Source organism: Varanus komodoensis, unplaced genomic scaffold (assembly GCF_004798865.1).
Source record: "Varanus komodoensis strain SLA01 unplaced genomic scaffold, ASM479886v1 scaffold91, whole genome shotgun sequence".
NCBI classification, from domain to species: Eukaryota; Metazoa; Chordata; class Lepidosauria; order Squamata; family Varanidae; genus Varanus; species Varanus komodoensis.
Window position 1 is genome coordinate 1836854 of NW_025336610.1, and position 18633 is coordinate 1855486.

The 18633-nt window shown below is 52.7% G+C and overlaps 1 protein-coding gene across 1 annotated transcript in view; it reads right to left on the reverse strand.

Annotated features, from left to right (window-relative positions):
* PGM2L1 (phosphoglucomutase 2 like 1) overlaps positions 1-9575 on the reverse strand; it is a 49560-nt gene extending 39985 nt beyond the window's left edge. Inside the window, exons 1-2 of the mRNA XM_044418548.1 lie at positions 9535-9575; positions 9032-9173 (exon numbers count right to left, since the gene is read on the reverse strand). Coding sequence (XP_044274483.1) covers positions 9032-9142 — 111 coding nt within the window. The 5' untranslated portion in view covers positions 9143-9173; positions 9535-9575. The remainder of the gene's footprint in view (positions 1-9031; positions 9174-9534) is intronic.
* Positions 9576-18633: the final 9058 nt, after the last annotated feature.

Sequence of the window (18633 nt, forward strand, 5' to 3'; positions counted from 1 at the left end):
AGATGCCCTCCGGTGTCCCTCCCAACCCTGTGAGTCTGTGAACAACGGAACCCAAATAAATATGCATGGAAAAGGCTGCAAGCCGCCCCCTCCGCACAGCAGGTCCCCGAGAAACTCAATGGAGCCAGCCTAAATGGAGCCACATCCCTTCCCTTCGCATTCTAGAGCAAACGAGCAAACGCGCCGACGCACAACCTCGGAGAACTCCTTCTTCGGCCTGGGGGCTGCGGTCCCCCAAAAGAGCCCTATCCCTCCCTGCCACGGTGCTCGCACTCCTCGCCGAGGCGCCCTGGGCCTCAAAAAGGGCGGGCAGATATGAGACCATAAAGGGCCTGAAAGGTCAACAGCCGCACTCCGAGCTGAGTCCAGGTAACAGCCAAAGACCGGGGCAGCTGTGCCACCGCGAGGCTCGCCGAGTGTGTTCCCATCATCCTGCACCTGCCTGGGGGCAAGTGCGGCATGCTGCGCCAGCCAAAACGTCCGCGCAGTTTCAGTGGGCACCGAGCACGCAGCAGCAGCCCGTCCCTCCTCAGGGAGGCCTAAAAGCAGTTTCGGAAGACAATGGGAGGGAGAATCGCAAGACAAACAGGTGTGGAAGTGCCAGGGGACCAGACCGGACCATACGGCTAGAGAGTTGTGAGTGCGTATAACAAAACGAATTATGTGAATGCATACAATGGTATAATCTTAAAGGTAACAGGATGGATTTCTTAAAGTGCAGGCAATCCAAATGATGATTAAAAATAGTCCAGCAAGATGTTTTTCAGTTATCTGTACCCATGGTGAGTGATCTATTGACCTCAAAATACCAAGGGTTGCACAGAAATAAAGGCAAGTTAAGACCCGTCTTTTTCCATTCCATTCCCTGGGAAGTTTCCATAGAATCATAAACCCGATAAAGGAGTTGATCGTAACTCCACTGAAGAAGAATGATAAAAAGGACCATGCAACCTGATAACCTCCCAGGAATTTTGCCCATATCATGATGCAGCCCACCGCCCCATAGGAAAGCCAAACTCACCCCCCTTTACACCCCAAATAGTAGGAGTCAGGGGGCAGGGAGAGTCTGAGGGAAGGGAAGGGTTAGGATTCGGGTTCAGCAGGATCTTCCCAGGAGAAGGCCCAGCCAAGCACACCAGCCCAGTCCACACAGGCGCAGCCCCCCGCCCATTCAAAACTCTTCCTCACTGCTCTTGTCCAAGAACTCTCTTAATGCCTGTCATCCGCATTCAGACAACATGTCCGGCCACAGTGAGTTAATTAAACTCTAGAACAGGCCACCGGCCTGGCGCATGAACCACGCCAGCCTGGCTTATCAACCGCTGCTCAGGAAGACTGCAGCTGGGTTCAGATAATTCCCTATCCCACCTCGGCTTACAGACCACATGGTGTGCAAACCCCGTCCATACAGATTCAGCGGACCATCCTGACAAGGTTCCTTCGCCTTCCTAAGAACGAATGACTAAGATTTCTTTGCACCCAGAAACACCACCCAGTTGCCCAGAAGAAAGATCCCTTTCACAGACAGCCCGCAACTGGTGTCAAACACCTTTCGCAACTATCCACAACTGTATGTGTCCAAGAAGTACATGCAGTATACAGACGGTTCCTCTCCTCCCAACTATGGTTTATTAGGTTTGACAAAAGGCACAGCCAGCACAGACTTCTGGATGTGTTCTCGCTACCTTAAGGGCTATGGAGGATTCCGGCAGCCATCAAGTTCCTCAAAAAGCAGCTGCATAGAGAGATTTGCATTCGGTCATGACCTGGATGGGTCACCAGAAGAGAAATCGATACATCAGCAATACAACTGGGCAGCTAGGCTGTGTGGCGTGCACACAAAAGGAACCTACAGTCTGTGAGCTAACTTTGGCTTGGTACTGAAAGTTGCCCATGGACTGTATTCTTTGCGTCAGAATAAGCAAGGTTTCATTGCCTGTTGTTACAAGCTGGCAAGCCAATTCCAACTTATGGCGACCCTACAAATCATGCGCTCCAAGGTGCCCTGTCCTGAGCAGCCCTGCTCAGGTCTTGCAAGCGCAAGGCTGGGCCTTCCTTGCTGGAATTAAGCCACCTCGTAGCTGGCTTCTGCCGCTGCCTTCAACTTCCCCTTGTCTTCTCCAGTGAGTCCTGCCTTCTCATGATGTGCACAAAGTTATGATAGTTGCGGTGTTGTCAGTTTTGCTTTCAGGACTAGGTTTGCTTCCTTTGGCCTAGGATCCATTTGTTCCATCTTTGCTGGGCGCGGGGCGTTTGCAAAACTCTCCTCCAGCTCCATGTTTCCAGTGCATGAATTCTCTTCCTGTCATCTTTCTTCACTGTCCAGCTTTCACGCTCATACACAGTGATCAGGAATGCAAGCATGTGGAAGATCTTGGCCTTGCTCCTTACACTTGATTATCTTTTCTAGTTCCTTCACTGCTGCCCTTCCAAGTCTGTCTTCTTCAAATTTCTTGGCTACAATCTCCCTTTGGATTGATTAAAGATCCGAGATAGGCAAAACCTCTCATAATTTTAGTTTCTCGACTACAGACATTAAAATCACGCCGTTCTTCCGTGTTCGTGATTTTTATTTACTTATTCAGCAGCAGGTGCATCTTCCACCTTCTTTCACTTTCATCAGGAATAGTTTAAATTCACTGCTCTTTTCTGCCAGCAGTATGTTCAAATCTGTACATCTTAAATTACTAATGTGTCTTCCACCAATGTTCCTTCTTTCTCCGACCCCTAACACAGCTCTCCTTAGGACATATTGTACAGTTTGAACAGACAGATTTTAGTAAGGAACTAAGGGATTGTTTCTGACTGGCCCATGGGAGAAATCTGAGCTACTCAAAAGCAACGTACTAAGGCAACTTGCCCTGAGTCTAGCAGTGGACTCCGAGTCCTTTGCTGATCTTGCTCTGTTAATCATCTTTTGCAATCAAACTGCTGTAAATAATGTCGCACTATATTCCATGGGGCTTTTCCCTGGACAAGGGTGCATATGAGTACAAGTTCAGGGCAGGGAGGAAGCACCGATGTTGTTGCTGTTTAATCCTATCACCACCCAAAATTAAACACTCTGAAATTTGCTACTACATTCAGATATCCAGTAGGAGAACTACTCAGTGAAAAAGGCAAACTAATATTTTCCTATCAAAATTAAATTCCTGATTAATGCTTCCATCCTACCACACTCATAAGTATCCTTCAAAGTTCCCCAATATAAATAATGCACAGCCTATATCCACAGATGTGTGGATCATGAGAAGCGATGGATGGTTCTGGAAGAAACAGCTAAGCCTCTGCACTTGATCATCCTGATGTGAAACCTGCATCATGAAGAGGAAGCCATGACAGAATACGGAGAAGAATACGGAGAAGCAGGATGGCTTCCCATGGGCAAAGGTGTCAGGCAAGGACGTATTTTATCTTCCTCTCTCTCCATACGCAGAAGGCATCATAAGGAAAGCTAGATCAGAAGCAGAGGAAGGGGTGGAAATTGCCGGAAGAAACATCCCTGATTTAAGATATGCAGAGGATACCATACTATTGGCAGAAAACAGGAGTTAATTGAAACAACTCCTGATAGAAACGAAAGAAGAAAGTACAAAAACCGGACTGCAGCTGAATATTAAGAATTAAGAAAACAAAGGGCATGCCCACAGAGCCATTACACAACTTTATTGAGTATAATGATGAAATCAAAACTGTGAATAATTTCACATACCTTGGCTCAATCATCAATCCAAAAGGAGACTGAAACTAAGAAATGTGAAGAAGACTAAGACTTGGAAGGGCAGTGAAGAAAGAATGACATTTCACTTGAATCCAAGGCCAGGATCATCCAAACAACAGCATTGCAAAATCACAACATATCAGTGTGAAAGCTGGACAGTGAAGCAAGCCAACAGGAAGAAAACCGGTGCATCCAAAACATGAGCTTGGGGAGATCTTCCTGAAAACCCTGGACCAACAGAAAGACAAACAAGTGGGTCAAGTCAAGCCGGAGCTTTCCTTGGGGGCAAAAGTGATGACACTGGCACTGTCTCACTTCGGACGCATCACGGGAAGGCCAGACTCCCTGGAGAAGGCAGTTATCCAGGGAAAAACGGAGGCAGGAACAAAAGGGAAGACCAAATGCGAGATGGGTTGAACCTGTAAAGGAAGTCACAGCCCTGAATTTGGGCGAGCTGGACGGAGCTGTCATGGACAGGAGATTTTGGGGGGCGTTCTTTCAAGGGGTCGCCTGTAGTTGGCGGTGACGCACCAGCCCGACAGCAGCAGGCAGAGATGCAACAGGCCTCCTCACTCTCCCCCACCACCCAAGCTGAACATGGCAATGGCACGTGCAAAGGATTCATGCCAGCCCCCTTCCTCCACGAACCAGCCGGAAAGCTGATCTTTATTTAAAAGGGGAAAAACAACCAGCCAAGGGCAGAAGATATTCCTACCTTAGCCCCGAAAACCAGTTTTTCTAGGTTGGCTCCAGGTATTGGGGGAAACGCTGAAGGTCGGTCTCCCCCGCCCTCGTGCCTTCCCAGCATTTCCAGCCAGCACGGTCCTTGGGAACTACAGACACTCCGGCCCAAAACAACTGGAGGACACTGGCGTGAGGAAGGCTGCGGTAGAGATCATCAACTCTGCCCTGCAACAGGGCTGAGAACTCTTCAGGCCAGTCCCAGGTCTTCAAACCCTGGAACGGCGCTTGACCACCAAGGAGAAAGCAGGCGAGGTCATTCCATCACTGCTCCGTCAGCTTCATAAAACCACCATTATCTACCACTCAGCTGACTTGCCTCTTGCTTAAATTAGGTGACAGGTAAGAACAGCAAGTGGCCGTCACGGAAAGGTTTCAAGCATAACAGTCAACGGAAAACTTTTTCAATTAGGCCAGTTTTAAAACGGCAAGCAAGAAAATGCCTCCACGATGTTTCACTCAAGCATTCCCAAGTTTCTGTTATATTTTTCCTGTCTGAGAAATGATATGAAACAGTCCTTCTGTCCAGGCAGTCGCCTCTATGAGTATCCTTCCCGCACAAAATCACAGACATCAAAGTGCTGGCAGCTTGTTCCATCACACCGGCAGACACCAAGAGGCTGTACAAGTCCATTACCAAAGGTCACGGTTAAGACAAACGCAAGTTCTCCCTTTCCCACGACTCTTAACTCACCTATGAGGCTGGCCGGGGGGATGTTTAGGAGAGGCGAGAGCAAGCGCGTCACGCACCATCTAAATGATCTGTGGAACTGGCTGCCTGGGAAGTGCGGGTGGCCACGATCCGGGTGGCTTTCAAAGAGGACTGGGCAGACTCATGAGAGGCCAAGCTGTCTGTCTGCGGCCACCAGCTCTGCCGGCTGTGCGCACCCTCCCTTAGCAGGGGCGGTCTGCCCGCAGGCGCCAGGTGCTGAGGAGCTTGGCCGGCAGAGGTCCTCCACCCACCCGTCCTGCTGGAGGGATCCTGCGGGCAGCAGGCTTGCCACCATGTCCATAGCGCTGGCCGGGATGGACCTTGGCCTGCTCCAGCCGGGCTGCTCGGTGTTTCTCAAGGGGTCTCGCGCAGGAGCCGAGGAAAGGAAGCGACGCAGCCGCACTCAGTGCTCCGCTCCCATGGACACTTCCCAAGCTCCACAGTTCTCAGGACCTTCTGTGGGAATCGCAGCACTCAGAAGCAGCGGGAAGCCCTTTGCTCCTGAATTAAGTCCAACTCTTTGAAGTCAACGTTCACAGGAAGGACATGGCATTCTTAAATCCTCCTCAAGAAAGCAACTCATGCAACTTAAATCCTCATCAAGAAAGAACCAGTTCTCTGGCTGGAGCCAGCATACCTCCAGATACACGCACACCAGTTTCATCTAACATTTTCACTGCCCTCTAGAGCGAGATTATAAGCAATTCAATCCAAAGGTACTATTTCCATCTATCCATATGCAAGAATGCCAATCTCAGATCCACTGGCTGGAAAGGATAAGAATGGAGGAGATGAGTCATTTCACCCCGCATGACTCAGGAGAGCTCGGCCCATTATCACACAATACCATCTTGAGTGCCATTTTTCTTGGCAGAACTCAAACGAACATTTATTTTTCTTCATTTATTGGATTTATAGCCCACTTTTTTTCTTACAGCAAACTCAAAGCGGCTTACATCATTCTCCTCCTCCATCTTATCCCCACAACAACAATCCTGTGAGGTGGGTTGGGCGGAGAGGCTGTGACTGGCCCAAGTCACCCAGTGGGCTCCATGGCTGAGTGGGGACTAGAACCCAGAACTCCTGAGTCCCAGTCCCATGCTCTTAACCACTATACCATGCTGGCTCTCAAATACCTTAGTCCAAATGAAGGCAGCCTGTGACTTTTCAAAATCATTTGGCCAACCACGTTCCTTAGCTGCAGCTGGTTCAGGCAATGATAAGGGATTATGGAAGCTGTAGGCCCAAACATCTGGAAGGGTACTGCCCCCTCTTGCCTTAGCCTGAACGTCTACGTCCAAACATGAGACATGTCAGAGGACCAGGCATGTCCAACTGCACATTGTTAGACAGCTGGATCCAAAGGCCAATGAAGCAGAAGTACTTCGGTTTAAATGGGGTTCTGCAACTAGCCACTGGACCAATTCAGACCTTGGGGCATCACAAATCAGACAGAGGATTGCTAGAGCCGCCCATACAAAGACACATCTTTCCTTTCCTCTCCTCTCCTCCTAAGCAGATTCTTTTCTGATGGGGAAAAATGGACTGAAGGCATGGCGGGGAAACACACAGGGGCGACCAACTGAAGAGACCATCACCTACCGCTCCCCCCATAAAAGTGCATGAATGAAAGAGGCCAGTTACAGAATAAAAGTTTTGAGAAGAACACGGTATTGGTCCATCGACTCCAGGATCAATAATCGGATGGCAGCATCCTTCCAGGATCTCCACTGGAAGACTCTCATCACCTGCTGCACGAACCTGGAACCCACCCCAAAGCACACACTCCACCACCAACCAGTTGCTCTTCCCAGCATCACCCAGCATGTCCCAAACACGGGCGATGCTGCCCCCTTCCCTCGCTACACAACCAGTGGCATACATGACCGTCATTTCCTATGTCCACCCCAGAGGCCACTGCTGACTCAATCAGCCCATGAGCCAACCTGCAAACTCGGCACGCTGCACGGATAACGCACGTATCGATGCGTGCTCCCTGTTACCACAAAAAGCTACAGCACTGGGGTGCAACTGCTTCTGATTTTACAGTTGGGCGGCTCTGGTGCTGCCTCTCCTGAGGCAAAACCCAACATTAATAAAAGGAATTAAAATTAAACAATGGCCAATGCTGTTCACATCACCAACCCATGTTCCCTGCTGAGAATGACAGATTACGAATGCCATAACGCACATAAATTCTACCGCATGCAAGAGCACTGGTTTTAACCTCAAGGAGATGCAGCACGGAGGCACATCTCTCACGGTAAGAATGCTCAGCCATCTCAACATTTACATGCACAGTAACCAGCAACAGAGCACATTAAAGGTCTGTAAACAATCGCTTTTAAATCCATTTTAAAGAATGGTTGTGACGCTCACTGAATCATTAGCCCTCCCTACCATGATATAAAGAAGCTAACCAAGATTCCCAGTTTGCACTGGAGTGTATTTTGCCTCTAGAGACTCTCTGAAGGGAGAAACACCAAAATGTCCTCCCTCCTTCATGGGTTGATGCCTTCCAGTCTACCACGCAGGTCCCTTTCTTAATTTAATATCTGCTTCCACTTGGTTTTGTGCTTAGAAGTACCCTGTCCTACACAGAATGCTTTCCCTGCATGAGAATTTCAGAGAGAGCTCATTATGTTCCAGGCTACGGATCGCTCTCTCATCGCACACGGTTCTCTCCCCTCACTATCACGAAGGCTCTCTATGGCATCACCAAGCAATGGGGGCTGAGGGAGAAACTGGGAACAAGGCATGGGGAACCAGATCTGAGGTCACTGGCCAGAACACATGCAGGCTACTGAAATCCAGTACAAAAGAAATTGATGACAGACTGAAGTATCTTTGCAGAGAGAGCAAAGGATGCAAAGCAAAAAAGCAGACATTGCATTGCAACATTGCAAAGATCGGAAAAGGGAAGGGCTTTTAAGACAAAACACAGAACTGCAGCTTGCAAACAAATTGTGCTTTGATGGGTTATATTTTTACAGGAATGGGAACTCATAAGAAGCTTAAACAAAATTTTCCCAAAAAAGTTGCTTAAGCTTATTCTTGGTATTCCAATGTACTGCAAAGGCAAAATCAAGCCAAAATCAGAGTTGCCCCTTGCTGAAAATATACAGTGTGAGCCAGAAAAATGCAAACCATCCAGCTCCTTGGAATATTTTCTTCAACAACATGCCCCGGCTACATAGCTGAGATGCGATGAGTCACTCTGCTACATAGCTGTTTATCGAGCGCTGCTGCCTCTGGATCGCAGCAGCCGGTGATGAAACAAGGGAGCAGCATCTCTGTCGGGCGAGAAGACCAAGCAGCCGTTTTTCCTCCCAGCCCGCAGAAGATGGCAAGCCCCCTGCTCTGACCCAGAAGGGCACTGCTTCCATTTCAAACCATGGTCTTCCTGAATGGGCACCCCAGAAACCCTTTAATTTTAAAAGGAATGTGAATGTAATGCTTCACCGCTCACAAACGCAGATCTTTCACAATACCGCTATCTATTTTTGAAAGGGTAGGAAAAATGGCACTAGGGGGGAAACCTCACACAGGCACTACCCGTTGCACCCGCGAAGCACACCCATCGGCCGCATTTGCGGTGGCAGCGCTCTGGCGCTCTGACCCAAATGCACCTGCCCTGCCAGGGGGAAGGATGCCCGTTGCCGCACGGCACCGTAGCTTTATGGGCAGGGTTTCCACGGCAGGCTCCCATCTCCTATTTCAGGGGCTGGCAGCACCGCAGGCATGGCCGGCAGAATTTATAGCATCGCCTCCGACAGGTACTTCAAGGGACCCGAGGCGTCCGGGAGGGAGACGAGGGGCCGGGGGGCCGGGGGGGGGGGGAACGCGCCCGCCCTCACCTTGTCCCAGGTGAGCCACTGCGCGACCGCCTCGTCCAGCTGCGAGTCCCCCGTGCCGGAGGCGATGAGCAGGTTGGAGTTCACGTCGCCCACGTCCCGGGGGTCCCCCATCTTCCTCGCGGCCGGGCGACGGCTGCAGATGCTGCAGAGGGCGAGAGTGCGCGGGCTGGGCTGCGGCTCGGCTCACACGTGCGTGCAAGGACGCCCCTCCCGGCCGGCCGGCGGGCGCATACCACGGCCGCGGGGGGGGGGCGGCTCCCTAAGGGGGGGCGCTGGGAGGGGCTGCCTCGCAGGGGGCGAGCCCGGCACGGCGGGCGCCCTCCCGAAAGCAGCTCCCAGCCGAGGGGGGGAGAAGGCGCCAACGCCCCCCGCGCGGGGAAGTCGGCGGGCAGGGGGCGCACGGGGCGCGGGTCCTTCGCAAGCCTCCCCACGTGCGGAGCCCGCCCCCCACCGGACCGGCACGGCGGGCCCCCCAGCCCCCGCGCGCGCGGACGCCCCCTCACTCTCTCGCAGGAGCGGCGCGCCCCCGACCGCCCGGCGCGCTCCCGAGCCGGACTGGGAGGCGCTGAGCCGGCCGGAGAGAAACAATCAACAACCGCGGGGCGGGGCGGGGCGGGCGGGGAGGGAGGGAAGGCCCCGCCCCCCGGCAGGCCCCGCCCACCTCGGCTCTCGGCCGCCGCCCGCGCCCGTCGCCGGCCTGGGGCGAAGGACGGCGCGGCCCCGCCCCTCACGCGCTTAGGGCGTGGATTCCCCGCCCCTCGGGCTGCGCTGCGCGCGCAGCGTGTCTTAACCCGCCGCCGCCCAGGAGCGTCGCGAGGGCTTTCGGGAAATGTAGTCCGTGCTGCTGACTCATTCCTTCTCTCTCTGAGCAGGCGTACGATTATCATTCTCATTATCATGTCTGCGTCGCGTTGCATTTGTACCCTGTGAGGAACCCAAGGAGGCTAACACAGCTCCGTTGTACCCTCGCACACACAACAACAACCCTGTGAGGTAGGCTGAGAGGCAGCGACTGGCCCGCAGGGAGCTTCGCAGCCGAGCAGGGACTAGAGCCCGGCTCTCCCTGGCCCCGGCCCAGGTTCTCACCCCCACGGCTGCTCACGCTCCTCTGGTGGCCTGCCCGGTAAAGAGGCCCGGGACTGCACGGAGGTGCTTGCACGCCCAGGCCAGGCGCGCTTAGGACACAGGCCGTATCGACCGCCATGGGCACCTGTGCGGCCCTTTCCTTAATTGGACAAGCATCAGATATTATTCCCTTGCAAGAAGTCGCTTTTGTAGCGTTTCCATTTCACCGGCTGCAAACCAGCAAGCACCACGGGATGCGCGGAGCTTTCTCCTGCGCGGACTGGGAAGGCCTTGCACAGTGGCGTCACCTGCTCCTTGCAGCTTCCTCGTCGGCCGCTGCAGAGGGCCAAGCCCTGCCAAGGGGCCTGGGGAGACGCTTCTGGACGGGGCCCCCTCGGCATGTCCGGGGCCACCGCTCCCGGCGGCCTCGAGGTGGGGGAGGCATGAGCCGGCCCCCTCCTTTGCGGACAAGGAAGGTGAGCCGAGTTTTCGAAGTGAAGCCTAGATCGGCTTTCCTCAGCTGCCTGCACTCCAAGCGCCGAGGCTTTACCTTGGAGTAAAGTGCCTTTGCCTTGTGCCTTGGAGCAAGCCCCGCTGCACTGGCTGTGGCTGAGTGAGTGCGCCCAGGCAGCCCCAGCACCGCACGCACGCAAGTTTCCATAAGCGGGAGGGCCAGTGCGGCTTCCTGTGCCGGGCTGAGACTGGGGAAATCCAGCTGCCAGTCCCCACCTGGGCTGTGGCGCTCCCTGGGTGACCCCCGCGGGGCCAGCCACTGCCTCCCAGCCTGATCAATCTCGCGGGGTTCTTGTGAAGAGGAAATGGAGAGGAAGAGGGGAAGGAGGAGGTGAGCCGCTGTGGGCTCCATGCAGGAATAAAATAAAAGGCAGGATACAAGCCGAATTAATATGCATGTCAACTGGAGTCAAGAATCATGTTTCTGCACTCAGAAATGGTAACTTCTCCTCGTGCAAGGGCACGAAAGCAAAATTTGAAGTTGCACAAAGAGGGAAACTGAAGGAGGAGGACTGGGTTCCAGGAAATGTCTCTGTCCCTTGTAATCAGGGGCATTTGGTGTGGCTGCGCCCTTGATATCCAAAATGGATCCCGAAGCAGAGAGTCGCCACAGCGCCCGCTCAACCATTGCAGGAATTCGAGTGTTACAGCAACAAACCAGCCCACCTCTCAAGCTGCAGGCAGAGGAAGCAGCCACGAACCAAGGCTCCAGTGCACGGTTGCCATGGTGACTGCAGCCCCTGCAGGGAGATGGGACCATCTGGACCGCAAGGCTGCCAGCACAGGAGTGACTGGGGGGGCGCTGCAGCTCACCGGGCCCCCCGAAGCTTTTGATGCTGTTCTATAATTGCAAAAATACCTGATTTGCAATCTGGATTTACTTCATATCATTTCTGTCTATATTCCCTTTATTCTCCTGACAGGTATCGTATAGCCCTAAACAGATTTTGGAATTGTTGTTAGGCTGGTGATGTGGATTCTGTCTGAATTGTGTGCTTTTGGAGAGAACCGTTTCTCCAGGCGGCCCGTGAGGTAAATAGCATCAGCTGAATAAACACGTTCGGCCCTGGCACGTGCGCAGGGATAAACGTGTCCCTGTCTTTTGAGGAATGCTGAGATCCCAAATCCACCGGTTTGGGAGCAGGCCCCACTCAGTGCAGCGGGACTGCCTTCTAAGCAATGGCATGTTGCGTTCTCTAGAAACTGGCGTGCATTCAGCATATGTTTCCTCTGCTCCTCAAGGAGCACTCCTCAGAAGTAAACTACTCCCTAGGAACAGCTCAGATAAGATTATGCCCTTGCAGCAGGAGCCTGTATGTTCTTACAAGCAGGTTCCAGTGAGCACACTGCAGCGAGGGGATCGTGATCACACAGCGCCACTTCCGCGCTGCTTGCGCCTCTGTGTTTCCAGGGTGCTGGAAGTAACCCATGAAGGCCTACTTGGCTCGGGACCCCGATGCCAGACAGAACGCCTCTCCCAACCGTCATATTTCTGGACGCCACAAGCAGATCGGGGCCTTCCTCCAACTGCCACCTCCGAGGGAGGCTTTGCTGGGCACAACAAGGAGAAGGGCCTTGGCAGAGGTGGCTCCGCAGCACTGAGGCCCGCCTGGCACCGACTTTACTATCTCTGTGGTGCTCTGTAAAGAGTCACAGGGCATTCAAGTTGCTGGGGTCTGCTAGCTGTTAAGCAGGTCTTCCCTGCGTTATATACAGTATGTTGCTATATAAGACGACCCTTGAAACCAAAAATAGCAAAGCAAAACTTGGGAACAGCTTTTATGCCCAACCAGAAAGCACCAGAAAGCAGCCCAAAATACTGACGTCACTGTATATGTGAGTCACCTTATATGTTAGTGTGTGTGTGTGTGTGTGTGTGTACACAACAGGGTATCCACAGTCACCGTTACTGCAGTTTTACTTAACCATGGTTGATCATCAACCCTCATGCACAGGGTTTAGGGGCACAGGGCCCCCAAGAAAGTAGAAAACCCATAAATATCTCTTGGGAACAACCACAAATATCTCTAGGGAACTATGCCCTCTGCTTGGGGATGCCACACTCTTTGTCTCAGTACAGTGGTACCTCAACCCATGAACTTAATCCGTTCCACAACTCTGGTTGTGACACAAATTGGTTGTAACCCAAGTCAATTTTCCCTATAAGGTCCAATGTAAATAAGGTTAGTCCGTTCTGTAACTATTTTTTTTTAATCAGAAGAATTTGAACAAAGTGACAAAGGACAACCAAGTACTGTGCAGTACAGTGGAGAACCCTAACCTGGGTGGGGGGGAGGTTCTTGTTTTGAGGGAGAGTCCCCTCCAGAAGGACACTGGGGGCATCTCTTTCAGGGGCTTCCTCTCTTCTTTGCCTCTTAGCTGCAGGGTCAATTCTGGTGAAAAATCTGTGTATAGTCACTTGTTTTTCCTGCGCTGCGTAACCCTCCGGAAATGAGAGACCACGTTGTCGTTCATCAGATTCAAAACTCTGTTTGCTTCAGTTATGCTGGGGTGGTGCTTCTCAAAGAAATCCTGGCGCTCGTTCCATTTTTCCATAATGGATGGTATCACATCACCGCTCACCTCCTCCCCGCCTTCCTCTTCCTCGGTGGAACCCCCTCAGCAAGTGCTTCTGTCATCGGCTCCTCTGTGTCTTCCCTGCACGGATGCAACCGCCATCCTGGCCATCTCCCCGCTCGGGCGTGGGGGGGAGACGGCCGCGATCGCGCCGGTCGCGGGGGGAGACGGCCGCGATCGCGCCGGTTGTGCGGGGAGATGGCCGCGATCGCACCCGTCTTTCCTGCAGGAGCGCGCCCGTGATCGCGCACATTGATCGTGGCCATCTCCCTACTCGGGGCAGGGGGAGATGGCTGCGATCTTGGTTGCCACCCAACACGGAGTTCGCGGCCCAAGTCAAAATCTTCAGGAGATTTTTGTCCGCGACCCGATTTGGTTGTGAGCCGAGGCCTTCGTGAGCCGAGGCACCGCTGTGCTAGCCAGCTTCCCTTGTTTTGTCTCTCTGTGGGCAAGAAGACTCTAGAGACACGGTTTTCCCACTTTCGTGGGGATCCTGTGCCCCAGTCCCCGCTAATGCAGTGTTGACTGCTACCTGCAGTTTCCGGGGTGGGGTTTTAATTGTTAACAGTATTTGCTTATTTATCTGGCCAGGGCGACTTCTTTTACATTGTTATTTATTTTATATTGTTAATTTTATATTGTTATTTTTGTATTTTATTGTATTTTATGGTGTTGTAAGCCGCCCCAAGGCTTCGGCAAGGGGCGGCATAGAAATGTTTTAATTAATAAATAAATAAAATGTGCTTTAAATTTGCTCCTGCATTTTGTAATGTAAACTTTTAATGATGTTTTAATAGGATGTATCTTTTATTGTTATTTTTAATGTGCTGTTGTGAACCAGCCAGAGGGCTTCACTATTGGGTGATATAGAAATTAAATAATAAAGAAATAAAAAGGGCTACAAATTCCTGGCATACCCCAGCAGAGAACAGAGAGAATGCAGACATACAAGAGCACAGATCTGTTGAAAAGAAATCTCCCCTTTTATATCATTTTGGAAGAACAAATGCTTTAAATTCACTCAAATGTGAGGCACAATCTAATACTTTTGGAGGAAGAGATGGGAGTAGATGGTGAATCTATTCAGTATCTATGATTATTATATCTCACCTTTTCTCCTTCTAAAGAACTCAAGGTTGCTTACATCTTTCTCTTCCTCCTGCTTGCGATCTTCTCCTCCCAACAACAACCCTGTGAGGGAGTCTGAGCTGGGAGTCTGTGTCTGGCCCAGAGTCACCCAGGCGCTCCGTGGCTGAGCGGGGACTAGGACCCAGGTCGCCTGACTCCCACTCCTGCATGCTCAGCTGCAGTGGCTCCCTATATTTTTATTTTTATATTTAAATTCTTTATACGGCTATATTCAGGGCTTTTTTTGTCCTAGAATGCACCAGAACAGCGTTCCGGCACCTTTTTTTGACGGATTTTTCCACGTGATTTTGAATGGCCGTGTCGGGCATAGCAGGTCGGCGGCAAAATCATTAAAATAGTGCCAGCAGGCTGCTTGTGTGTCCGCACTGGTTGTGAGGGCGCTGCTCGGGTTGTGACGCTGCTTGGCTTGTGACCGGTCGTGTGGTCGCACACTTACTGCGGGCGGCAACCATTATATTTCATTACACAGTGTTGGCGTGTGTAGGGTGGCTGACTATGTGCAAAAGGTCAATAATTCCTTTATTTTAAAAAAAGTTGGTGAATTGAACATCTTTTTTTAATTTTTAGTGTAAAAGTGTGACCCCAAATTTAAAAATGAAAAAAATTACCAATAACTTCTCAACCACCAGTCCTGCTAATAAAAGATTACCCTAAAAAATCCCTAAATAAAAGATTAGCAAGATGTGAGTTCCGGCACCTATTTTTGTTACAAGAAAAGCACTGGCTATATTTATTACTGAGTTTTACATTGCGTCCTTTATTGTGTTATGGAGAGTAAGTTTAACACATGGACAATGAATAAAACATGAAATAAGAGCCATTTCAGTGTGTGGGGCCTGGGCAGGTTCTGGTTCACCCAGCATCCCCGGCCTTGCCTTTTGCCAACACGCTGCCCGGCCCAGGTGGCGGGAGAGCTCCCGTCTTCCCGGGCAGCAAGTGGCCCTGATTCGGGTTGAGACCAAGACACCGGGGGAGCAGGCTGCGACCTTTCCCTGCCCACTCCTTCCCTGCTGCTGGCTTTTCGGATCCTCTGATGTGCAGGAACGTGAATTCAGGTCACATGTGCAGGAATGTGAATAAGAGCACTAAGGTCTGTTTTGATTTTGTATTGCTTACAGTTAAATATTGTCTTGCTTGACTGTATTGCTCTATTGCATTATTGTATTTGCTTGGAATATGTATTTTTTGCTCTATTGAAGCCACCCAGAGAGTCCTATGGGCTTTGGGGCTGCATACCAGTGTAATAAATGCAGTGAAATAAGGGACGACTTAGAAAACAGAAACAAAGAAAACAGCGCGAGTCAGAAGGGGCCTCCCAGGCCATCTAGTCTGATCTCCAGCACCAGCCGGCACTAGCCAGCTCCGCTCACGACATGCCCACCATGTGCACGTCCAGCCTGTCCTTGAACACCCCACCGGTGGGGCCTCAGCCACCTCTCGTGGAAGCCCATTCCACACCCTCGGGGTCCTGACTGTCAGGAAGTGCTTCCTGGCATCCGAATGGAACCTTGGCTCCCTGAGCTTGGCTCCGTTGGAGTGTGTCCTGCCTTCCTCTGCAGGGGAGAACAGGTCTCTCCCCACCTCCGTGTGACACCCCCTCACATACCTGCATGTCGCCAACAGATCCCCTGAGTCTCCTCCACGCTGAAGAGACCCAGTTCCCTCAGTCTCGCCTCATACGGCATCCCCTGCAAACTGACCACCAACCTTGTGGCCCGACGCTGCACTGACTCCAACTTGACTATATCCCTTCTGTAATGAGGGGCCCAGAACTGAGCACAATACTCCAGTTGCGGGCGCACCAGAGTCGTGTAGAGTGGCAGTAATACCTCTCTTGATCTAGAAGCCACACTTCCGGCTATGCAACCAAGGGTGGCGCTCGCCCTCTTGGCCACCGCATCACACGGCTGGCTCATGTTCAGCCTGCAGTCAACCAGCACCCCGAGGTCCCTTGCACAAGTGCTGCTCTCCAGCCACTTGTCCCCTAACCTGTACTTATGACACCCATTCCTACGCCCCAAGTGCAAGACCTTGCACTTATCTGCATTGAACGTCATCCTGTTTTCTCTTGCCCACTTCCATAGTCTGTCCAGATCCTTTTGGATCTGGAGTACCTGCTCCTCAGTTGTGGCCACTGCCCCAGTTTTACTGGCATCTGCAAATTTGATCAGCAGACGGTTCACCCTCCTTCCATGTCGTGAATGCCTTGATGGCACGTGGCAACAACCTGGCCTGCTGCGCTGGAGGGCAGCGAGACGCTGTTAGCCTTGGGAGTGGTTCGCATTCAGCTGCTGGTCCACTTGGCGTGGGAAGGGAAGGGGGCCCTCATGGTGTCCTTTGCCTCGGGCAATGCAAAGCCCCCCCATCGCTGGCAAAGCAGTTCCTGGCACAGCGTGCTGCCGCTTGCTGCATTCCCCGCAGGAAGGTGCCTGCGGGGTGGGAAGGGGGGCAGCTCGGGCCCTGCTTATTCACTGACTGACTGGAGCAAATGGCTGCCGAGGTGGAAAGGAGGGCTGTGGGGCCTTGGAGTCCTGCGGAGACCCTTTCAACCGGATCAGTGCTACTGCGCGTGGCAGTCTGGCTTCCGCATCCTGCTCGCCACCTTCGCCCGCGATTCTGAAGCCTGGGCTTCCCAAATCCAGCTCCCCCTGGCTGCGACGCACTGCCACCCCCATCAGTTCCACGCTGCTGGAGGGAACTGGGCTGAGCGAGGCTGCGGCAGGAGGGACGAGGCGACGCCGGGGCTGGCTGGCTCAGTTCTGCCCACCCGGGTTGGCGGCGGCTCCGGGGCCCAAGGACAGAGTGGGGGGAAAGGGCCGAGTTTAGGCGGGAGAGGCTGCAAAGGTGACTTCAAGAATGATGCAGCAGTTCCACCTCTGCACTGCAAGAAAAGTGACACCCTTGCAAATGCTGCTAGGCTGAGCTCGGCGTTGGCTGCAGGGCCATCCGGGGAGGATTTATTGCTGCGATCAAGGCAGAGACGCAGAGCGGGCCAGAGGGCCGTGGCCCAGGCGTGACGCCACCGGCAGCCAACCAGAGGGAAGCTGCAGGATTCCAGGACGGTTCTCTGTCACTTCTGCACCCAAGTGCCTTTTGCAAGCATGCTTTCCGTGCTCCCCTCTTTCCGTTCCGGCTTTGCACGTGTGGGCATGCGTCACGCACGTGCACGCACAGGCACACGCACCCCCCTTCTGTTTCCGTGCTCCTTCCCTCCCTCAGCCCAGGTCAGGCTTCTTCTCCTTCCCCCTGCTGAGAGCTGCAGGGCTGCTCATTCAGCCGAGACACCCGTTCATAAAGGCCTGGGTTTACGGTTGCGCTGGAAGTGTGGGCAGAGACAGAGGGGCTGGCAAGACAAAGGAGGAGAGAGAGTCCTCGCTGCCAGTGCCTTGTAATCCGAGAGTGCCGGCTAAAACGTGGCCTGCCTCAATTAAATAAGTCATGATCCCACAAAAGGCGTCCTGGAAAAAAGAGGAATGGATATCTGTCCCCTCATGCCAAGTGTCTGAGTGGGGTGGCCCACTGAGGTCACCTTGCATGACCCCGAAGAACAGAGGCAGCACTCCAGATGTTCCCCAGATGTGCAGGGCTGCAGCGCTCACGGTGCCTGGTCAGCGTGGCCATTGGCACGCTCTGGGGATCCGAGGTTCAGAAAGCCTTACGGAGGCGAGCAGAGGGAGGGGAGGAAGAAGATGGGCCCTCTGAGAAGCCGCTGCATCTGAGCAAGCATCTGCCTCAACCTCCCTTCTGCTTCTTATCTGCTACAATCACAGAATCACAGAAGAGTAGGGTTGGAAGGGGCCAAGAAGGCCGCCGAGTCCACCCCCCTGCTGGGACAGGTCACCAGCTTACACCATCCCACTCAGCTGGCTGCCTAGCTTTTTCACGAATGCTTCCAGAGTAGAAGAGCCCGCCACCTTTCTTGGAGGCCGGTGCCACTGTCCTGTTGCTCTGGCGCTCAGAAGGTCATCCTTGTGTCCGGCCTGCACCTGGTGTGCCATAATTCAAGTTCATCGCTCCGCGTCCCACATTCCGGGATGAGTGAGAGGGGGTCTTGTCCTCCTCCCCCTCTGTGACAGCCTTTGAGGGCTGTCGCGTCACCTCAAAGTCTTCTTTTCTCAAGGCCCAGTTCTTTCAGCCTCTTGTCATAAAATGTATTTTCTCAGCCTGTGTCATCTTTGTTGCCCTCCTCTGATCCCTCTCCAGATTTTCAGCATCCTTTGAATACCTGGGTGCCCAAAACTGAATACTGTGTTGCAGGTGAGGTCTGACTAGTGAGGAGCATAGAGGAACCGCTCCTT